Source organism: Oncorhynchus masou, chromosome 27 (assembly GCF_036934945.1).
Source record: "Oncorhynchus masou masou isolate Uvic2021 chromosome 27, UVic_Omas_1.1, whole genome shotgun sequence".
In the NCBI taxonomy this organism is placed as follows: domain Eukaryota; kingdom Metazoa; phylum Chordata; class Actinopteri; order Salmoniformes; family Salmonidae; genus Oncorhynchus; species Oncorhynchus masou.
This window is the reverse complement of record NC_088238.1, coordinates 34,267,242-34,292,126: the sequence shown is the minus strand read 5'-3', so window position 1 is coordinate 34,292,126 and position 24,885 is coordinate 34,267,242. Positions and strand designations below refer to the sequence as shown.

Here is a 24,885-nt window from a genome sequence, read left to right as displayed (position 1 = left end):
TGTGTGTTTGGGATCATTGTCATTTGTCCTCCAAACACGATGAGTTACTACCAAAAAGTTATATGTTGGTTTCATCTGACCATATGACATTCTCCCAATCTTCTTCTGGATCATCCAAATGCTCTCTAGCAAACTTCAGACGGGCCTGGACAAGTACAGGCTTAAGCAGGGGGACAGGTCTCTCACTGCAGGATTTGAGTCCCTGGCGGCGTAGTGTGTTACTGATGGTAGGCTTTGTTACTTTGGTCTCAGCTCTCTGCAGGTCATTCACTAGGTCCCCCCGTGTGGTTCTGGGATTTTTGCTCACCGTTCTTGTGATCATTTTGACCCCACGGTGTGAGATCTTGCATGGAGCCCCAGATCGAGATTATCAGTGGTCTTGTATGTCTTCCATTTCCTAATAATTGCTCCCACAGTTGATTTCCTCAAACCAAGCTGCTTACCTATTGCAGATTCAGTCTTCCCAGCCTGGTGCAGGTCTACAATTTTGTTTCTGGTGTCCTTTGACAGCATTTTGGTCTTGGCCATAGCGGAGTTTGGAGTGTGACTGTTTGAGGTTGTGGATAGGTGTATTTTATATGGATAACAAGTTCAAACAGGTGTCATTAATACAGGTAATGAGTGGAGGACAGAGGAGCCTCTTAAAGAAGTTGTTACAGGTCTGGCAGTAGCTCAGTGACTTTCAACGTGGCGCCTTTCCAACGAGTCAGTTCGTCAAATTTCTGCCCTGCTAAAGCTGCCCCAGTCAACAGTAAGTGGTGTTATTGTGAAGTGGAAACATCTAGGAGCACCAAAGGCTCAGCCACGGAGTGCTCACAGAATGGGACCGCCATGTGCCGAAGCGCACATAGTGTAAAAATCGTCTGTCCTCAGTTGCAACACTCACTCAGTTGCAACACTTCCAAACTGCCTCTGGCAGCAACATCAGCTCAAGAACTGTTAGTCAGCAGTTTAATGAAATGGTTTCCATGGCCGAGTAGCCGCACACAAGCCTAAGACCACCATCTGCAATGCCAAGCATTGGCTAGAGTGGTGTAAAGATCTCCGGCATTGGACTCTGTAAAGTTTGGTCTGGGACTGTTTTTCATGGTTCGGGCTAGGCCACTTTGTTCCAGTGAAGTGAAATCTTAACGCTACAGCATATAATGACATTCTAGACAATTCCAACTATGGGGAAGGCCCTTTCCTGTTTAAGCATGACAATGCCCCCATGCACAAAGCAAGGTCCATACAGAAATGGTGTGTCGAGATTGGAGTGGAAGAACTTGACTGGCCTGCACAAAGCCCTGACCTCAACTCCATCGAACACCCTAGGGATGAATTGGAATGCCGACAGCGAGCCAGGCCTAATACCCAACCTCACTGAGTATATGGACCAGAGAATATTCAATAGGACAACTCATTGGTATTCAGTATCCTACCAAATGTGTAGAATAAGCCAGTAGTCAAAACCACCTCCCTGGTGACTGGCTGGTGAGAGTCCTTCATGAATGACTTAAACATTCTAATGACCAGCTGTTGGCTATCATTTATATTCCACTAATTAGCTTAATAGACCTTAATTACACACATCTCACAAGCTGCTGCAGAAATCACTTTACTAACACAGGAGGGGAACTTCAGAATGAAGGGGGTACAATGTCTGTGTGTCTTAATATTTTAAGTCACATTCAAAACAGCATCAAAAGAGGCCCCCCAGAAGACTCAAAAACATCTGAACAATTAACAGCCTCTCTAAAGAAGCAAGGCCAGTGGCAGAAATGCATAACGTTTAGAAAATGATGGGTCCATTTGTTAAAGCATCCTCTTCAGGAAGTACAAGGCCTTTCAAGCCGACCACTTACGCAAAGTACAGTTCTATGGAATCAAGCACCTGCACAAAAGGTAAACCAAAGACTCATTGATTCAAAATGCTCTCCTCACACTGAATAGGACATTCCTGGATGTTGCTCAGATTGTATTAAGTTAAATGAAAAGCCTGGTATGTCTCAAAAGGACTCTGCTGTCTTTTCTCCCCACAGAGCTAACGAGAGATCAAATTGGATAGATGGATAGAGGGTGGACTGTGTGTGTGTGCGTGTGTGTGTGTGTGTGTGTGTGTGTGTGTGTGTGTGTGTGTGTGTGTGTGTGTGTGTGTGTGTGTGTGACAGTGCTCCTGGGGATCATAATGAACTAACACATTACGCAAGATTTTATCTTTGGTTTAACCGAGATTAAGGCGCAAGCAGACACACAATCACAGACGCAAAGCCAAGTCACAGACCCAGAGTAAACGTCACAGGCCCAGTAGAGGTAAAAGTTCACAACCCCGTCTCTCCAAGTTGTCCTTGTGTCCCGGTCTCTCTTCCCCAAATCACCTCCTAAGATAGCTCCTCAGCCAAATCTATCTCCGCTGCTCTCACTGCTTTCTGATTGGCTCTCATGTAAGGCAATAATGACATTTATTTATGTAGCCTCTCTGAAATCACTGAAATGAGGCGGCTATGGTTATTGAGTCCTGTCCGTATCGCAGGTGGCACATAGCGAAGCAGGAGCCAGAAAGAAGCAGTTTAATTATTTAGCTGCGCTTTTGGCTCACTGTGGTGGGTCCGGGCCGAGCCAGACACGCAGCCACGCACACTGATAAACTGCAGGGCCAAAGACAGGTCTGGCAGCAAGGCAGACCGCCACACCACAGGCCGCTGGCGTGGGGAGTGATAACTGCTTTTAGGACATTTGTGAGTACGGACGAAAAAACAACAATCGACTGAGCCCCTCGTCAGTATCAGAGCCGTGTGGCACCCTGGTGTGGTGTTCATTGATCTCCGATGGAGAATGCAGGGGCAGTCACTATCAAACTGCAAAGAAGTCTCAACACTTATACTGTATATCACTGATGGAGAATGCAGGGGCAGTCACTATCATACTGCAAAGAAGTCTCAACACATACTGTATATCACTGATGGAGAATGCAGGGGCAGTCACTATCATACTGCAAAGAAGTCTCAACACTTATACTGTACAGTTGATGTCGGAAGTTTACATACACTTAGGTTGGAGTCATTAAAACTAGTTTTTCAATCACTACACACATTTCTTGTTAACAAACTATAGTTTTGGCAAGTCGGTTTGGACATCTACTATGTGCATGACACAAGTCATTTTTCCAACAACTGTACAGACAATTCCAGTGGGTCAGAAAGCTTTATGTTTTCATACACTACCAAAAGTTGACTGTGCCTTTAAACAGCTTGGAAAATTCAAAAAATGATGTCATGGTTTTCTTTCGAACAGTAGCAATTATTTAGAATCTTGTTTTCTTTTTCTTCCAAAAATGGAAAAACCATTCTGATTGACATCATTTGAGTCAATTACAGACAATTCAGTGAGGTGTACCAAAAAATGATGTCATGGGTGGATACCGGTGGATGTATTTCAAGGCCTACCTTCAAACTCAGTGCCTCTTTGCTTGACATTATGGGTAAATCAAAAGAAATCAGCCAAGATATTAGAAAAAAACATTGTAGACCTCCACAAGTCTGGCTCATCCTTGGGAGGAATTTCCAAACGCCTGAAGGTACCACGTTCATCTGCATAAACAATAGTACGCAAGTATAAACACCATGGGACCACGCAGCTGTCATACCGCTCAGGAAGGATACACGTTCTGTCTCCTAGAGATTAACGTACTTTGGTGCGAAAAGTGCAAATCAATCCCAGAACAGCAGCAAAGGACCTTGTGAAGATGCTGGAGGAAACAGCATCTTCAGATACAAACGTATCTGTATCACATCCTATTGGGGCAGTAAGCAGACCCTGGGTCTCGACCCCGCCCTGTGCAATTTGGTCCTGGACTTTCTGAAAGGCCGCCCCCAGGTGGTGAGGGTAGAAAACAACATCTCCACCCCGCTGATCCTCAACACTGAGGCCCCACAAGGGTGCATTCTCAGCCCTCTCCTGTACTCCCTGTTCACCCAAGACTGCGTGGCCATGCACGCCTCCAACTCAATCATCAAGTTTGCAGATGACACTACAGTGGTAGGCTTGATTACCAACAACGACGAGACGGCCTACAGGGAGGAGGTGAGGGCCCTCAGAGTGTGGTGTCAGGAAAATAACCTCACACTCAACGTCAACAAAACAAAGGAGATGATCGTGGACTTTAGGAAACAGCAGAGGGAGCACCCCCTATCCACATCAATGGGACAGTCGTGGAGAAGGAGGAAAGTTAAAGTTCCTCGGCGTACACATCACGGACAAACTGAATTGGTCCACCCACACAGACAGTGTGGTGAAGAAGGCGCAACAGCACCTCTTCAACCTCAGGAGGCTGAAGAAATTTGTCTCGTCACCAAAAACACTCAAAGCCAAAAAGATCATCAAGGACAACAATCACCCAATCCACTGCCTGTTCACCTCGCTATCACCCAGACGGCGAGGTCAGTAGAGGTAGAACTGTTTGGCCAAAGCTGGGGCCGAGAGACTGAAAAACAAGGCCATCAGACTGTTAAACAGCAATCACTAACATTGAGTGGCTGCTGTCAACATACGGACTCAAATCTCTAGCCACTTTAATAATTAAAAATTGGATGTAATAAATGTATCATTAGTCACTTTAAACTATGCCACTTTATATAATGTTTACATACCCTACATTACTCATCTCATATGTATATTCTGTACTCTATACCATCTACTGCATCTTGCCTATGCTGTTAGGCTATCACTCATCCATATATTTATATGTGCATAATCTTATTCATTACTTTACACTTGTGTGTATAAAGGAAGTTGTTGTGAAATTGTTATATTTCTTGTTAGATACTACTGCACGGTCGGAACTAGAAACACAAGCATTTTGCTACACTCACATTTGCTAACCATGTGTATGTGACCAATACAATTTAATTTGATTTATATCCACAGTAAAACGAGTTCTATATCGACATAACCTGATCAGCAAGGAAGAAGCCACTGCTCCAAAACCACCATTAACTTCTTGAAACTCCCCATCCCGGATCCGGGATCGTGACTAAGCCTCAGGCTCATTAGCATAACGCAACGTTAACGATTTCTGAAAATCGCAAATAAAATTAAAATAATGCATTTGGCTTAGCCTTTCTTAACAACACTGTCATCTCAGATTTTCAAAATATGCTTTTGAACCATAGAAATGGACTAATTTTTAGAGTATAATTAGCATAGCATTTTGTGTAGCATGTAGCACGCAACATTTTCACAAAAGTCAGATAACCAAATAAATAAAATCATTTACCTTTGAAGAGCTTCTGATGTTTTCAATGAGGAGACTCCCAGCCACATACCAGATGCGCAGTGTTTCCTGAAATCGTCTGTATGTAGGAGAAATCATTGTTTTCTACATTGCGCCTGGCTACTAACCAAAATGCAGTCACCTGCGTGAAACTTTTTCCGGATAAACTACATAATATCATCGAAACATGGCAAACGTTGTTTGGAATCAATCCTCAAGGTGTTTTTTCACATATCTCTTCATTGACATGCAGTTTAGCTTTACACTTGTGTCCCATGGAAAAATACTGGCAGGTGACTTTTGCATTAATTTGTGCGCAGGACACCGGGCGGACACGTTAAATGTGGTCTCTATGGTCAATCTTCCAATGATCTGCCTACAAACACAACAATTTTGCAGACACCTTGGGGAACTCAGAAATTAGACATTCCTCTTGCGTTCACAGCCATATAAGGAGATCATGACAAACAGAGCCTCAAAAATCCTTGTCATTTTGATTTCATCTTGGTTTTGCCTGAAGCTCACGTTAAAGGGCACGCACAGAGAAGATATTTGTATTTCTGGACACGTCAGAGTGTTTTCTTTAACAGTAGCAATTATATGATCGAGCATCTTTTTGTGACAAAATATCTTGTTTAAAACAGGAACGTTTTTCATCCAAAAATGAAATAGCGCCACCATAGATGTAAGAGGTTAAAAAGCCAGACTACTGTTTGCAACTGCACAAACAAACAAATATCATACTTTTTGGAGAAATTTCCTCTGGTCTGATGAAACAAAAATAGAACTGTTTGGCCATAATGATCATCGTTATGTTTGGAGGAGAAAGGGGGAGGCTTGCAAACCGAAGAACACCATCCCAACCGTGAAGCACGGGGGTGGCAGCATCATGTTGTTGGGGTGCTTTGCTGCAGGAGGGACTGGTGCACTTCACAAAATAGATGGCATTATGAGGCATGAAAAATATGCGGATATATTGAAGCAACATCTCAAGACATCAGTCAGGAAGTTAAAGCTTGGTCGCAAATGGGTCTTCCAAATGGACAATGACCCCAAGCATACTTCCAAAGTTGTGACAAAATGGCTTAAGAACAACAAAGTCAAGGTATTGGAGTGGCCATCACAAAACCCTGACCTCAATCCCATAGAACATTTGTGGGCAGAACTGAAAAAGCGTGTGCGAGCAAGGAGGCCTACAAACCTGACTCATTTACACCGGCTCTGTCAGGAGAAATGGGCCAAATTCACCCAACTTATTGTGGGAAGCTTGAGGAAGGCTACCCGAAACGTTTGACCCAAGTTAAACAATTTAAAGGCAATGCTGACAAATACTAATTGATTGTATGTAAACTTCTGACCCACTGGGAATGTGATGAAAGAAATAAAAGCTGAAATAAATCATTCTCTACACTATTATTCTGACATTTCACATTCTTAAAATAATGTGGTGATCCTAACTGACCTAAAACAGGGAATTTTTACCATGATTACATGTCAAGAATTGTGAAATACTGAGTTTGAATGTACTTGGCAAAGGTGTACGTAAACCTCAGTCTTCAACTGTATATAATTTTAAGTGTATACTCTCTCCGGGTGGTATAGAAAAGCCAGTGCTATGATACATCAATCTCTGTATCACCGCACCGTGCGATATGGTTGTGATGGCAGCAACATATGAGGCAGTCACACTCCCAACCTGTTCTATCACAACTACCAGGCGAAACCTATCTTAATCATGCAGAAGTTTACACCTCCTCATCTCAGTGTAGAGGTCTTAATAGACTCACAGCCATAACTCACAACAGCCAGGCATCCGATGCCTGACAAGCATCCGATGAGCTCCACACATCAATCTCTACTCCCAAAATACATTTGGGGAATTTGTTTATATACAACAACATTCATTCAATCAAGGGCATTTTTTGTATTTTTTTATAATAAATTACATTTTAAAAACTCACCACCCCCCCCCCCCCCCATTTCTATCTCTAAAAGTCTGGCAAGTGCCAATCGAGTTATAGGCCTAGTATGTGTACAAATTCTCTCTCAAAAAAAGGAGCATAATTTCCATTTCTTTTGGGAGTAGAGATTGATGTGTGGAGCGTGTCAGATGCTTGTCGTTTAGCTGCTGGCTGCTGTGAGTTATGGCTGTGAGTCTATTAAGACCTCTACACTGAAAGATGAGAAGGTGTAAACTTCTGCCTGATTAATACAATGCCCCCACCATTCATCAAAAAACATGTAATTTTGTCCAAAACTTTGGCTGTGAGTGGAAACTCATTTAAACTGGGTGTAGCTTGTTGAATCACTGTGTGCATGCATGCACACCCTCATTCACTCACTCAGAAGAGGGAGGGAGGGAGGGAGGGAGGGAGGGAGGGAGGGAGGGAGGGAGGGAGGGAGGGAGGGAGGGAGGGAGGGAGGGAGGGAGGGAGGGAGGGAGGGAGGGAGGGAGGAGGGAGGGAGGGAGGGAGAGAAAAGGAGTTAGAGAGGAAGGGAGAGAGCGAAAGAGCTAGAGGCAGGGCCTCCCCTGTAAATTGGCTTTAAAACACTCTGTTAATGGAGACTCTCGCAACGGCAGTATGATTCCACTCAACACAGGCATTTACTGAAAGGAATGGAAAAAAACAAGATACTACTGTGGATGTAATTGTATAAACTCTCTCCCTGCATCGTTCTCTCTCTCCCTCCCCCTGCGTGTCTCTCTCTCCCTTTCTTTCTCTCCCTGCTTCTCTCTCGTTCTCTCTCTCTCCTGCTAATGTGTGTGGCCCATTGTGTATAGTATTCATAAAACCCAGGACCTCCTGATAAATAGAGCTGTTGGTAAAGTTGCGTGCAATCAATCACCCGTCTGTGGTGGTTAGTGTGTGTGTCCGTGTGTTGGTGCCTGTGTGTCCGTGCGTTGGTGCCTGTGTGTCCGTGCGTTGGTGCCTGTGTGTCCGTGCGTTGGTGCCTGTGTGTCCGTGCGTTGGTGCCTGTATGCCTGTGCGTTGGTGCCCGTGCGTCGGTGCCTGTGTGTCCGCGCGTCGGTGCCTGTGTGTCCGCGCGTCGGTGCCTGTGTGTCCGCGCGTCGGTGCCTGTGTGTCCGCGCGTCGGTGCCTGTGTGTCCGCGCGTCGGTGCCTGCGTGTCTATGTGTTAGTGCATGTGTTATATACCTTCATTTAACTAGGCAAGTCAGTTAAGAAAACACACTCTTATTTTCAATGACGGCCTAGGAACGGTGGGTTAACTGCCTTGTTCAGGGGCAGAACGACAGATTTTCACCTTGTCCACTCGGGGGATTCAATCTTGCAACCTTACAGTTAACTAGTCCAACGCCTGCAGAATCAGGCGTGTAAACATTCATTCAAACAGCACTTTCGAGCGTTTTGCCAGCAGCTCTTCATTGTGCGTCAAGCATTGCGATGTTTATGACTTCAAGCCTATCAACTCCCGAGATGAGGCTGATGTAACCGAAGTGAAATGGCTAGCTAGTTAGCGCGCGCTAATAGCGTTTCAAACGTCACTCATTCTGTACCTTCTAGTAGTTGTTCCCCTTGCTCTGCTTCGATGGTGGCTTTGTACACTGGCAATTGTGTTTCTGGTTTGAGCAAAGGAGAGGGGAAATAGCTATATTTACACTGGCAATACTAAAGTGCCTATAAGAACATCCAATAGTCAAAGGTTAATGAAAGGAACAAATGTTTAGCAAGGAAGGGAAATAGTCCTATGGCACATATTGCACTATACTTTCTTTACAAACTTTGTTCTCCAAAAACATGTTTCATTATTTATTTGAGGCTGAATATTTTTGAAGATTACATTGTTAAAATAAGTGTTCATTCAGTATTCATTGTTCTCATGTTCTGACAAAAAAAACAAAAAAAATTAATTGTCCGATTACATGGCACATATTGGTCCTTTTAATTTGTTCTCCGTTGAAACACTTTATTTTTGCATTATTTAAACCAAATTGAACATGATTTCATTATTTATTTGAGTCTCTTTGCACCCTGGGATTGTACAATATTTTATTAATTTATTTTTATATTAAGCTTTTAAAATAAGTGTTCATTGCTAGACAGTATTGTTGTAGATTTTCAGGTCATTTAAACAAAACTGTAACTCTGGACCATTCAATGTTGTCTTGGAAAAAATTCCAGTGTAGAAATTGCTAAATGTCTTGCTAAACATTTTTCTCCCAGTGTCTGTTGGAAAGCAGAACCAGGTTTTTCTTTAGGATTTTGCCTGTGCTTAGCTCTATTAAATTAAAACAAATCAGCAACAAAAAAAATCCATAGTCGTTGCTGATGACAAGCATACACATGCCATGAAGAAGCCACCACCATGCTTGAAAAGAAGAAGAGTGGTACTCAGCGATGTGTTCATCTGGATTTTCACCAAACATAACACTTTGCATTCAGGACAAAAACATAAATCCTGAACTTATTTAGGCTTGCCATAACAAAGGGGTTGAATACTAATTAACTCAAGACATAGAGCTTTAAATTTTTTATGAATTTGTAAAAATTCCTGAAAACACAATTCCACTTTGACATTATGGGGTATTTTGTGTAGACCAGTGACACAAAATCTCTATTTAATCCTTTTTAAATTCATGCTGTAACACAACAAAAATTTTAAAAAGTCAAGGGATGTGAATACTTTCTGAAGTCACTGTGTACACTCAAAAGTATAGGCCTACAGACATTGAAGTAGCACCGATATTGCTATAGTATAGAGTTATACACTCAGTACACATAAAGGCTAACTATTTTCTCTCTCTCTCTGCTAAGTGTACGTTTGTGTGTGTGTGTGCCCACGTCTGTTTCCCACAGTGACATTTTGATCTTTGATTTACACCAAACAAATAGTCTAACACAGTTTCGATGTGAACATGCCAGTCAGGCCGGAATTAACTATCCAAATGACGTTCCCAGCATTTATTCAATACCAGATAGTAATGCAATCACAGAGAAATGGCATGGCGGCTGTATCGAAGCCATTGCTATTCATGCTACATGAAACATTTGGTCCTCAATTAAATTTGATGAATTCTAGGAAAGAAACATAACAGGCTCCCCACTCTTCTGTCCACTTGATCTTTTGTCACTGACTGGTGACTGCTGACTGGTCCAAATGGAAAGGCACCATTGAGTATAATTTGATATGATAGCCTTGACATCAACTTTGTGAATGCTCGTAATTCTTAGCAAAACATGATTGTGCACTTTATCCCTTGATACAGCTACAGGCCAAAGTGTTGGACGGATCAAGGGTTCTAGCATAGCGCTACTGTGAGCCTGTTAGAGCCAAACTCTTAGTCAATGTTTTTGGAGGATCTAGGGGTATTGGTGGTAATGTAGAATGGCAGTGAGTGCTTCAGCCTTCTGAAAACAGCACCTCGGGCACTCTGCAATTCTTCCAGAGCCCTGAACAACACATTGTGTGTATGTGTGTGTGTGTGTGTGTGTGTGTGTGTGTGTGTGTGTGTGTATGTGTGTGAGAGAGATGTAGAGGCAGATTTTGTGCATGTGTTAGAGAGAGATTCAGTGAGAGAGATCATGGGAGAGAGACAGAGAGAAAGAGAGAGGGAGTTTGTGTGTGTGTGTGTGTGTGTGAGACAGAGAGACAGAAAGAGAGAGAGTTGGTGTGTGTATGTGAGAGAGAGAGATCGTGCGAGAGAGAGACAGAAAGAGAGAGTGTCAAATAAGTTATTGAGGCAGACAGAGCGGGATACCAGTTACAGTCGCAACGGTTCCCAGCCACCTGAGGTGGATCAGTAGAGAACATTTTCAGAGAACGTTCTGCCTGCTAGTTTCCACTTAGTCATTTACCTGCTTAACCAATCGAACCCTTTTTCTTGTCATTTAATTACTTACAAAATGTTGTTGTTTTGTTGTTTTTCTGTCTCTATTGTTTCATTACACTGCCTATTAGGGGTATAGGAGGGCATCAGAAACTTCCCTGAAGTAAGTGTGATGCCTCCATTCACCTCACTTCAGTGTGCCGGTGAACCGACTCTCCCCAAGTAGAGCCCCACCAGCCATATAATTTGGAATGCTTTTAAGGCATACATTAGGGAATGATAATTTAATATTCTGAAAAAGTTAAATCTGAGACAGAAATTAAAATGAAAGAAAAATAAATCACTATCTTAGAAAAAGCCCATAGAAAATCTTTACAAGGTAAAGAGGAAAATATATTTTCTTAACTAACCTTTTTGGGATAGGGGGCAGCATTTTCACTTTTGGATGAATCGTGTGCCCAGAGTGAACTGCCTTCTACTCTGTCCCAGATGCTAATATATGCATATTATTATTATTAGTATTGGATAGAAAACACTGAAGTTTCTAAAAACTGTTTGAATGATGTCTGTGAGTATAACATAACTCATATGGCAGGCAAAAACCTGAGAAAAAGTCCCAACCAGGAAGTGGGAAATCTGAGGTTGGTAGTTTTTCAACTCAGCCCCCATTGAAGATACAGGGTGATATTAGTTATGTTTCACTTCCCAAGGCTTCCACTAGATGTCAACAATATTTAGAACATGTTTTGAGGATTCTACTATAAAGGAGGGGCTCATAAGGGCTCTTTGAGTGAGTGGTCTGGCATAGTGCCACAGCCTCGGTCTGGAGCGCTCACAAAGGAATTGTCCGGTTGAAACATTAATGAAGTTGTATGTTAAAAACATCCTAAAGATTGATTCCATACTTAGTTTGGCATGTTTCTACGAACTGTAACGGAACGTTTTGAATTTTCTTTGTTCGGCGAGACCTGAACGCGCTTTTGGATTTGTTTACCAAACGCCCTAACAAAAGAAGATATTTGGACATAACTGATGGACATTATCAAACATTTATGGTGGAACTGGGATTCCTGGGAGTGCATTCTGATGAAGATCATCAAAGGTAAGTGAATATTTAAAATGCTATTTCTGAGTAATGTTGACTACCCAATATGGTAGGTATCTTTGTGGCTGCTTTGTTGTCTAAAGGCTTTACTCAGATTATTGCATGGTTTGCTTTCTCCATAAAGTTTTTTTTGAAATCTGACACAGCGGTTGCATTAAGGAGAAGTTTATCTAAAGTTTAATGTACAATAGTCGTATCTTTATCAATGTTTATTATGAGTATTTCTAAAAATTGATGTGGCTCTCTGCAATATCACCACGTTTTAGAACTACTGGATGTAACGCGCCAATGTTAACTCAGATTTAAAAAAATATATAAATATGAACTTTATAAAACAAAACATACATGTATTGTGTAACATGAAGTCCTATGAGTGTCATCTCATGAAGATCATCAAGGGTTAGAGATTCATTTTATCTCTATTACTGCTTTTTGTGACTACTCTCTTTGGCTGGAAAAAATGGCTGAGATTTTCTGTGACTTGGTGTTGACCTAACAATCGTTTGTGGTGCTTTCACTGTAAATCCTTTTTGAAATCAGACACTGTGGCTGGATTAAAGAGAGTTTTATCTTTAAAATGGTGGGTGGGTGGGGGGGGGACCCCATTCCGCTAGCGGAAGCCCAGTCCTAGACAGGTTAAGCAGGAAAATTATATTTTACTTTTGAAGAGAGCCAACAACTACATGTTAAACTCAAATAAAGAATACTACAGTGGTTCTTCCGTTAAAAGTTATGGAGCTTATGCCGCGACAGTTAGTGGTAGATGGTGGCATTCTGTCATTGCACCACACTATCACAAGGTGGAGTAGGAGCGCTGCTCTATCGGTAGTCTAAACCGTGGCACAAATTGACTTTTCGTAATTTAATGGAGGTGTTTTCAGTCTGAGAGTCTCTCTTCTCTGGCACAAGAGTCCTGCATCAGGCAACAACAACCAAAAAACTGTCGGTGGTCCTGGAGTTAACAGAACTTGAGTAAATGCAATGGGGGAATTACACTTGACATGTTGCCTGAAGATTGTTGAAAATTAGGCACAGTGGGCTTTTGTTTTCTCTTCCTCTAAAAACAGAAATAATTCTAAAAAACAAATTGGCTTTATTTACAAATGAGTAAGAATGGCGTTTTTCCCTTTATTCAGATTACAACCGCTCACTTTCGGTTATTTGATAACGAAATCTCCAAAATATAGTTATTTTTTAAACAAGCAAATAAACCTGGTAAACACAGCCCTCACAAAACCAACTAATACACACACAACTAGTTATAAGATACACAAAACATTGCAGAAAGCCTATACAACTAAACTATTGGAACCAACACCTAAAAATAACTGATATGGGCACATAATGGAGTGAGTGTTAGAACACAACAAACTAAATGACAGTTAACAAAAATGTAAGCTTGATCCAGTATAAACTAATGTACAGAATTATTTATACAAGAGACAAAAATCACAGTTTTTACAGCACAATGGCAGAGTCATCTCTAAAACTGCTAGAAAGTCCAAAAGTTATGGGTGGAGTTAGAGTTGGCTGTTTTACAATATCAATTAATTACAATATCAATTTTAAGACATGGCGTATGAGGGTGTGGTGAAATACCCAATGGGTTGGACTGACTGTACTTTTGTCATCAATCATTTAAAAAAACTTTTGCTAAAAATCTGGAAATCAAGACGGTGGATAAATCAAGTGCATTATTATCTAAATACTAAAAAAACATGGGCTACAGAGAGAGGCAGAATCGTGCAGTTCGAAGCTAGATGGCATGAAGTATTGCAAACACTGGTGATGTCCAGGGGATGAGAAATGAGCGAGTGTTATTGTGAGACGGGCAGGATGGGTGAAGTTACAGTGGGAAAATGTGGGTCTGAGTAAGTGTGAGGTCATTAATATTTGTGTATGTAAATGTTGAGTTGTCTATTGTTTTTGTATTGTCCAAAAAGTTGACAAATATTATTTAAACAATTAAAAATAAACCAAGTGTTATAAACCTGATGGCAGAAGAAAATGTAAATGGCAACTGCAGTCCAATATTAAGGGAATGAATGATACAGTATGAGTGAGGCATGTATTATATAATGTGATATTGTAAGTGTGAGTTAACATGCAGCTTATTACATGGCCATACATCCTCTCTTTTTAATTAAAGCCTGCACTCATGTATGATGTCGATAATAAGAGTACATTACTTCCAAGTTTTCTGCTTCACACGCTTGATTGGCTGCTGTGCGTGTGTGCTGTCTCGTGCGTGTGTGTATGTGCCATTGTTCGACGACTGTAAGTGTGTATCAGGGTAAGTGCTCCAGGGCTGTGGTGTAGAACTGTGAACAGATACAGATTACACAACCCTGGAACAGCCATACAACAAACCCTGCACGACGTCTCAACTCCAAGCCCTCACCATTAGAAGCTAAACTCAATTTAAATCAAGTCAAACAATGGAAGGTTGATTAGACCCGTTTCTATTTTCTTTCTCCCTCACCCCATCTATCCACATTTAAACATGTTACAGTGGTTTCAGACTCAGGGGGACTGGTCACAAAGATCACAGGTGTCTTTCACAAGAGAGTAAGAGACAGACACACAGAGATAGAGAGGGTGACAGAGGCCTACGACTCTGTTCTGTACAGGGCTAGGCTGGGAGGGAAGGTGTGTGGGAGGTGTCAGGTGAGCCAGCCCCTGGTGTATGGCAGGTCAAAGACATCTGTATCGGACAAGTAATGGACAGCTAAGACAGCAGCTACCACTAGATTGCTTGTAGACTGCTGACTTTAGACTGGCTAATGATGCTCTGAGGAATCTGTATGAGCATAGGAATGGCTGTTTAAGTAGCGCCTGTATATAAGCCGTATAAGCACAGGTTAAATCCTGCAATAAAGATCATTTCGCCCCAGTGCCTTTGTTATAATTTTTGTTGTGTTGATTCAACGAAGAAGAGGAGCATCCGGCAGCATGGTAAAAAATATTGCGGTACATATTCTGCTGTTCTATCGCGCGTGCGATGATGTCAGAGGTAAATAAAAAAATAAAAAACAGTGTTCATTGATTGCAGGAACTTATTTGTTGTTGTAATATCCCAAACGGACATGTCAGGATCTCTCCAATTAAGGATTCTAGCTTTAAGGTAATGTCCAGGATGCATTACAAGATGGTGGGCCTAGATTCTGTCCTGATTTGTAGACAAGTTATATCATCACATCATTTTCTGTGGAACCAGAGGTCAGGGGAAATGTAATCGCTAATCAAAGGCTGGAAGAAACAATCTTTGGATGAATCCCAAATGGCACCTTATTCCCTACATAGCACACAACTTTTGACCAGAGTCCTGTTCAAAAACAGTAAAGGGAATAGGGTACCATTTTGGGCTGCAGCCTTTGTGTTCGTTTCATTAGCCTGAGAAAAGGCTTCCCATTATGTGATAAACAAATAGATAATGAGGGCTCATTTGCTGCATATTGGCCTCAGTACATGCCAGCGGGCTCTGACATTTGGCTGTCTGTGGCCTGTGGTGGCTCACTGCAGGGGGGCCAGGGGGGGATAGAGGCGAGAGGGGTAGAGGAGAGAAAGAAAAGAGCAGATGGCAGGCACAGTGGAGAGGAGTGGTGAACTCTTCAACTCTCTGTCAACACACACAACAAGAAAACTAACTCTGTGTCTGCACATGCATGTGCGCACACCCACACACAAACCCGATGCACTTTGTGTCACAAGCAGTGCTCTTGGGAGCTATACGAATATACTCAGTGATTAGAGTGGCTGACCAGAACAAGGTCTGTAAACCACAGGAAGCTGTCATTATCCCCCCCCCAGGCTAACAGGCTGACAACACCGCTTGCGTTGCGTGCGCTGCAAAATAAATTTAGACATACATGTTATTCAATTATTGTACCCACACTGCTCGCGTGCGCCAACAAGCGTCTGCGTTGCCAAGGGCTAAAATAGAAGTCAGTTCTATATCTGACGCAGATCGCGCTGCAAGTCCTGCCTCTCCCATCTCCTCATTGGTTTATAGAAGCAGGTACCCACATGCCATCTCCTCATTGGTTATACACACGTGGATTACTGAAAGACGAAATAGGTTGGTGGCGGTAATGCATCTAATTTATGAAAGTTGCCAATCGCAATATGAAGTCAAGAGAAGAAAAGGCCTGGAAGGAGGAGAGATAACTTGAAATGATTCGGTTGACTGTTTTATGTGTGGATTAATTGGCGAAGTAGAGGACCTTGTGCATTTCAGGTAAAATAACAACTTAACATTTATCCCAGGACAAATTAGTAAGCAACAGTAAGCTAGCTAAATAGGACAAATTAGCTAGCAACTGAAAGCTAGCTAGCTAAATTGCCATGAATGCTTAATGCTTTTCGACCTGTCCACAAATTAATATAATTGGTTCAGAGTTTGTTTTGATATTTTAACCTGCGTGTTGTGATCGCGTTTGGTGTGGGAGGACAAATTCCATTTGCGCACAATGACGCACGCATGCAGCCGGTTTGGGTACCCCGTTTCTCAAATGGTACCCCGTTCCCTTTATAGTGCACTACTTTTGACGAGGGTCCATAGGGCTCTGGTCAAAAGTACTGCACTATATTGGGGAAAGAGAACCATTTGAGACTCAGTCAGAAGATTTGGGCAAGAGTATCTTGGAGCTACCAGAAGAGTACAGTAGTGTGAGAGGAAAGCAGAATAGTGGGAGTTAGTGTGGTCTGTACCGTCACTGGATGGTAATCACAAGACCCAGACGAAAGGTCACTACTGAGAGAGACAGACTGGGTGTGGGAGTAATAGAGCAGACTGAGGCCTGGCCAACCTGTGGAGATGGTGCCAAGGCCTGGAGCTGGGCTGGGTCAGGGTGGGTGGGCTGCTGGTGGGGACCAGCCCCACTGTGGGGGGGATTTCCTGGGGCTATCAACTAGAGTCTGAGGTCGGTTTGATGGAGGCTAAGGTCAAAGCCAAAGCCACTTAATAGGGGCAAAGCCAAAGACTAGGGTGGGTTAGTTAGCTTGGAGCCAAAGACACAGTCTTGGATGTGAGTTTGAAGGGAAGAAGCCCAGAGGTAGGATTGTTTTTCGGGGGATCAAAGCCCTATTACTGGGGTGGGTTTGCTTGAGGCAGGTTGGCCTGAACAGCATGCCTCGGCCTGGGATGATGGAAGGAGGTACGGTCTGGTCTCTGGTCCTCCCCTGCCTGCCTGCTAAATAATGGACCTGAGATTGGGAGGGGAACTCGGGTCTAATGTCAAGTTCTGGTCCTCCTCTGCCTGGCTGCCTAATTAGGTCAAACTTATTACCAGCCTTTCTGCCAAGAATAGGCCTGGCCTAGAAGACATCAGTGGTCAGTACAGAGGAGGGGACTGGCTAGCTGGGGCTGCAGATGGTCAAAGAACTGTCAGAGCAGGAGGCACAGAACACTGACAGGGAGAATGTCAGCCACACACACACACAGACTCAAACACATACACACAGACTTGCACACACACACACGCACGCACACAGCGGCATTAACCCAAGTTAATGTCAAAAGTCATCCAGTAACACCATGGTGACTCATTCTATAGCCAATCCACACATTTAGATTGAACACTCATTTCAGTTCTCATAATCACACTTCACTCTTTCCTCTGCCTATACCTCTCTTTGATGCCTATCTCTCTGCAGGGTATCACACTTATCCCCAGAGGGAAATGCCAAACCTCCATCCCATTCCAAGGAGACTCGATACAGTACTGTATGGAATTAAGTAAGAAGAAAAGTGAATATGGCCCGTAAGCTCTATCGTCAAAAAGGTATAGATGTTCTCGAGGTTTCACAGTGGGTGTAAGGTATGGGTGTAAATCAGTGGTGACTGTATATATACAGTGCATTCGGAAAGTATTCAGAACCCTTGACTTTTTCCACATTGTTACTTTACAGCCTTATTCAGCCTTAATGATTTAGATGCACTATTGTAAAGTGGCTGTTCCACTGGATGTCAGAAGGTGAATTCACCAATTTGTAAGTCGCTCTGGATAAGAGCGTCTGCTAAATGACTTAAATGTAATGTAAAAAATAAATACAAATCCTCACAATACCCCACAATGACAAAGCAAAAACAGGTTGTACATTTTTGCTAATTTATTACAGATTAAAAACAGAAATACTTTATTTACATAGGTTTTTAGAGCCTTTGTTATGAGACTCGAAACTGAGCTCAGGTACTGAGTTCATGTTTCCATTGATCAGCCTTGAGATGTTTCTACAACTTGATTGGAGTCCACCGGTGGTAAATTCAATGTATTGGAAATGATTTGGAAAGGTACACACCTGTCTATATAAGTTACCACATTTGACAGTACATGTCAGAGTAAAAACCAAGCCATCAGGTTGAAGGAATTGTCTTAGAGCTCCGAAACAGGATTGTGTTGAGGCACAGATCTGGGGAAGGTTACCAAAATATTTCTGCAGCATTGAAGGTCCCCAAGAACACAGTGGCATACATCAGTCTTAAATGGAAGACACTTCCTTGAGCTGGCCACTCTGAGAAACTGAGCAATTAGGGGAAACAGGCCTTGATCAGGGAGGTGACCAAGAACCAGATGGTCACTCTGAGAGCTCCAGAGTTCCTCTGTGCAGATGGCAGAACCTTCCAGAAGGACAACCATCTCTGCAGCACTCCAACAATCAGGCCTTCATAGTAGAGTGGCCAGACGGAAGCCACTCCTCAGTAAAACGCACATGACAGCCCGCTTTGAGTTTGCCAAAGGCACCTAAATACTCTCAGAACATGAGAAACAAGATTCTCTGGTCTGATGAAACCAAGATTGAACTCTTTGGCCTGAATGCCAACCGTCACGTCTGGAGGAAACCTGGAACCATCCCAACGGTGAAGCATGGTGGTGGCAGCTGTGGGGATGTCATGCTGTGGGAATATTTTTCAGCAGCAGGGACTGGAAGACTAGTCAGGATCAAGGCAAAGATGAACAGAGAAAAGTACAGAGATCCTTGATGAAAACCTGCTTCAGAGCGCTCAGGACCTCAGACTGGGGCAAAGGTTCACCTTCCAACAGGACAACAACCCTAAGCACACAGGCAAGACAACACAGGAGTGTCTTCTGGTCTCTAAATGTCCTTAAGTGGCCCAGCCAGAGCCCGGACATGAACCCAATCGAACATCTCTGCAGAGACCTGAAAATAGCTGTGCAGCAACGCTCCCCATCCAACCTGACAGAGCTTGAGAGGACCTGCAGAGAAGAACGGGAGAATCTCCCCAAATACAGGTGTTCCAAACTTGTTGTGATATCATTTTTTGTTTTGTTTTTGCTGTGTCATTATGCGGTATTGTGTGTAGATTGATGAGGGAAAAAATTTAATCAATTTTAGAATAAGGCTGTAACATAACATGGAAAGAAATCAAGGGGTCTATACTTTACAAATGCACTGCATGTTCAGCTAAAGAGAGAGAGAGAGAGAGAAGAATGGAAGAATGGAGGTAGAGAGAGCAAAAGAAAATGAGCAAAAGCAAAAGGGAGAGAAAAAGGATAAAGAGAGAGAGAAAGGAACACTGAGGAGGGAGAGGTACAGAGAGTGATGAAATAAAGACAGAGAAAAAGAGAGCCACCTCTCTTCCCCCTCTCTCTCCCAGGGGAGGAGGAAAGGAGGATAGATGGATGCGAGTGTTAGGGCCTCTGGCACGTCGGTGGCAGTCTGCATGCCAAGGTGTGTGTGTGTGTGGTGCAGCCGTGCAGCAGGGATAATACTAAATCAGTGGGCACTGTAAACACTATAAATCAACTGCGACACACATACACACAGGCGCATGCTCACACGTGTGCACACACACACCGACACATAGAGCCCCTCGCGGCATGCACCACTGAACCTCTGCATATTCAACCACACACCAGTTTCAATTCAATTTGCACAGAGAAGGAAGAGGGGGAGGGAAAAGGAGGGAGAGGAAGGTTAATGAGGGACTAGGAGGTGAAGCAAAGGAGAACTTCGAAACGGGTCTTATTAAAGTTGAAGAAGCACTCATTGACCTAAAACTCTTCAGAGTGTGGTTGAGAGAAGACAAGAGAAGATACATCCGTCAATAAGAGAAACAGAGAGAATAGAAGAGAGGAACTAGGGGAAAGGGCCCAAAGTCTGATTCCTGCTTCATGCCAATGTCACCTTGCAGCAGCTGCTGCTGTCATCCCACTAATGCAGCCATTGTGACCCCTGATCCCTGTAGTTAATGATGAGCGTGGTGCTGGTCTGGGATGTGCTGGGGGAGAAGAGGACACTGGCTGGCACACTCTGTTCAGCCCTACTGGGACTCACATTCATACTTAGTGGCACAGTCTCAAATGACACTATTCCCTGTATAAACAGTGCACTACTTTTAAACAGCACCATCTGTGGCCAAATGACCAAAGCCGAAATTACACAATTTCTTAAATAGAGCAACATGGGAATAGAGTACGACCTCACTCACTCTTTCAAATATAAAGTGATGGAAACACCACTATTAAGTGGGGTATTTTTCTCACCCAGAACCTCAGTAAAAGGTGATGTAGGTATGACAACATACATTTCCATCCTTCTCTCTATTACCTGGAAATCTCTCTCATCCAGAATCTCTTTCCTCCATCGCACCAGGAAAGCAGCACACACGTAGAGATGGAAGTGAGAGAATCCCTCTGGTTCAGCCTGCAAAGAGAGAGTGAGAGAATTACACAACAAAACACATTTTCTAACAGATCAGGCGTTAGCAGCAGTGGAGCGACAGCGAAGATAATACTGTAGCATCCTCCCAGTGCCCTCCATCTACATCTCTCCACTTAGGCCTACTCTACCTTGACATTAGGTTTGATAGGAAGACAAATCTACACTCAGAGTGGGAATTTGGACACTTACTGCCTGGCAGAGCGAGAGAAGACAGGAAAAAGAAAGAAAGACAGAAGATATTAAATATTTTCTGTCACAATCAGAGAATTTACAATCGACTAGAAGCTGAAAGACAAATCCCTGTTAAATTTGCCCTTTACTTTTTCTCCTGCCTTCTTTCAGACGCTCATTACATTTCCGGGCCGGCTTTTACAGGGCTAAATAAAGGAGGGGAATTAAAGTGAGAGAGAGCGAGTCTGAGATAGCCCTCTTCTATAGCCCTGGATAGCCCTCATCTAAAGGGCTATCCAGGGGAAGACAATTAAAGCTCTTAAAACAGACTGAAGAACTAAAGGAGTGGAAATGGGACAATATGTTCAAGTGCTTACAGTAATACTGGTCTTCACAAACTCTCAACATCCAGGCAACTCAACTGCATACCAAACACATTTAAACTCAGTTTTTCACAATTCCTGACATTTAATCCTGGTAAAAATGTCAGAATAATAGTAGAGAGAACAATTTATTTCAGCTTTTATTTCTTTCCTCACATTCCCAGTGGGTCAGACGTTTACATACACTCAATTAGTATTTGGTAAATTGTTTAACTTGGGTCAAACGTTTCGGGTCGCCTTCCACAAGCTTCCCACAATAAGTTGGGTGAATTTTGGCCCATTCCTCTTGACAGAGCTGGTGTATCCGAGTCAGGTTTGTAGGCCTTCTTGCTCGCCCACACATTTTCAGTTCTGCCCACACATTTTCTATAGGATGGAGGTCAGGGCTTTGTGATGGCCACTCCAATACCTCGACTTTGTTGTCCTTAAGCCATTTTGCCATAACTTCGGAGGTATGCTTGGGTTCATTGTCCATTTGGAAGACCCATTTGCGACCAAGCTTTAACTTCCTGACTGATGTCTTGAGATATTGCTTCAACATATTTTTCCTCCCTCATGATGCCATGTATTTTGTGAAGTGCACCAGTCCCTCCTGCAGCAAAGCACCCGCACAACATGATGCTGCCACCCCCGTGCTTCATGGTTGGGATGGTGTTCTTCAGCTTGCAAGCCTCCCCCTTTTTCCTCCAAATATAATGATGGTCATTATGGCCAAACAGTTCTATTTTTGTTTCATCAGACCAGAGGACATTTTTCCAAAAAGTACGATCTTTGTCCCCGTGTGCACTTGCAGTTGTCTGGCTTTTTTATGGCGGTTTTAGAGCAGTGGCTTTTTCCTTGCTGATCGGCCTTTCAGGTTATGTCGATATATGACTCGTTTTACTGTGGATATAGATACTTTTATACCCGTTTCCTCCAGCATCTTGTACCCGTTTCCTCCAGCAAGGTCCTTTGATGTTGTTCAGGGATTGATTTGCACTTTTCGCACAAAAGTACGTTCATCTCTAGGAGACAGAACGCGTCTCCTTCCTGAGTGGTATGATGGCTGCATGGTCCCATGGTGTTTATACTTGCGTACTATTGTTTGTACAGACGAATGTGGTACCTTCAGGCATTTGGAAATTTCTCCCTGGGATGATTCCTTTTGATTTTCCCATGATGTCAAGCAAAGAGGTACTGAGTTTGAAGGTATGCCTTCAAATACATCCACAGGTGCACCTCCAATTGACTCAAATTATGCCAATTAGCCAGCCTATCAGAAGCTTCTAAAGCCATGACATAATTTTCTGGAATTTTCCAAGCTGTTTAAAGGCACAGTCAACTTAGTGTATGTAAACTTCTGACACACTGGAATTGTGATACAGTGAATTATAAGTGAAATAATCAGTCTGGAAGCAATTGTTGGAAAAATGACTTGTGTCATGCACAAAGTACGTGTCCTAACTGACTGGGACGTCTCTTGCAGACGTCAAAGACTCTCTGAAGGAAGGGAACTTATTCCCACTTTCCTGAGTAAATAGTCAGGACTAATGCTGTTCACACTAGAGAAGAGGGGGTTGTTCAAAAATTACATTCTCCATTCCGGGGCAGGCGTGCTGCAGTTCAGTGGCGCAGCACAGTGAAGCAAAGCACAGGGCGAGGGTGATATTTGCGTATTCACAGCGAGGGGCGACGGGCCGTTGTTTATGCCAGACACGGAGAGAACGTAATGAAAATCAATGGCTGTGTTCCTTCCTCAAGCCAATAAACAGGCAGGACAGACAGGACAGGGATAGTACTCTTCAAGGGTAACTAACTGTTGGAGGTACGTCTGTGGAAACATTCCCTTCACATTGAGGTTAAAACATACACAGGTTTGACACACTGCAGAGTGCAGACTGTTAATATGGATATAGCTGTGTAGGGAACATCGACTAAGCCAACAGCGAAGCAAATCACTTCTCTGCATTGACATTCCAACACATCTATGCTATGTACATATTATGAATAGAGGTCGACCGATTATGCTTTTTCAACGCCGATACCGATAATTGGGGACCAAAAAACCCGATACCGATTAATCGGACGATTTTTATTTTTTATTATTTTTATGTATTCGTAATAATGACAATTACAACAATACTGAATGAACACTTATTTTAACTTAATATAATACAATCAATAAAATCAATTTAGCCTCAAGTAAATAATGAAACATGTTCAATTTGGTTTAACTAACGCAAAAACAAAGTTTTGGAGAAGAAAGTAAAAGTGCAATATGTGCCATGTGAGAAAGCTAACGTTTCAGTTCCTTGCTCAGAACATGAGAACATAGGAAAGCTGGTGGTTCCTTTTAACATGAGTCTTAAATATTCCCAGGTAAGAAGCTTTAGGTTGAAGTTATTATAGGAATTATAGGACTATTTCCCTCTATACCATTTGTATTTAATTAATCGTTGACTATTGGATGTTCTTAAAGCCACTTTAGTATTGCCAGGGTAACAGTATAGCTTCCGTCCCTCTCCTCGCTCCTCCCTGGGCTCCAACCAGCAACACAACGACAACAGCCACCACATCGAAGCAGCGCTACCCATGCAGAGCCAGGGAAACAACCACCCCAAGGCTCAGAGCGAGTAGCGCGAGCTAACTAGCCAGCCATTTCACTTCGGTTACACCAGGCTCACCTCGGGAGTTGATAGGCTTGAAGTCATAAACAGCTTGACGCACAACGAAGAGCTGCTGGCAAAACGCACGAGAGTGCTGTTTGAATGAATGTTTACTTGCCTGCTTCTGCCTACCACCGCTCAGTCAGATACTTAGATACTTGTATGTTCAGTCAGATTATATGCAACGCAGGACACGCTAGACAATATCATCAACCATGTGTAGTTAACTAGTGATTATGATTGATTGTTTCTTATAAGATACGTTTAATGCTAGCTAGCAACTTACCTTGGCTTACTGCATTTGCGTAACAGGCAGTCTCCTTGTGGAGTGCAACGAGAGAGAGGCAGGTCGTTATTGCGTTGGACTAGTTAACTGTAAGGTTGCAAGATTGGATCCCCCGAGTTGACAAGCTGAAAATCTGTCGTTCTGCCCCTGAACGAGGCAGTTAACCCACTGTTTCTAGGCCGTCATTGAAAATAAGAATGTGTTCGGCAAATGGGTGCCCCAAAATACCGATTTCCGATTGTTATGAAAACATTAAATCGGCCCTAATTAATCGTCCATTCCGATTAATCGGTCGACCTCTAATTATGAAGCATGAGATATGGTAGCTTCACATGAGTTACTATCAATTATTATTCCTTTATAACCTTTAATTTAACTAGGCAAGTCAGTTAAGAACAAATTCTTATTTAGAATGACGGCCTACCCCGGGCCAAAACCGGACGACACTGGGCCAATTGTGCGCCGCCCTATTGGGACTCCCAATCACGACCTGATGTGACGCATTCGAACCAGGGACTGCAGGGACGCCTCTTGCACTGAGATGCAGTGCCTTAGACCGCTGCACCACTC

General features: G+C 43.0%; 1 protein-coding gene across 1 annotated transcript in view; it reads right to left on the bottom strand.

The window, feature by feature from the left end:
- Positions 1 to 24,885, bottom strand: part of LOC135516059 (TBC1 domain family member 22B-like) — a 186,590-nt gene that overhangs the window by 5,790 nt on the left and 155,915 nt on the right. Inside the window, exon 13 of the mRNA XM_064940060.1 lies at positions 20,717 to 20,812. Within this exon, the coding sequence (XP_064796132.1) occupies positions 20,717 to 20,812 (96 nt within the window). The remainder of the gene's footprint in view (positions 1 to 20,716; positions 20,813 to 24,885) is intronic.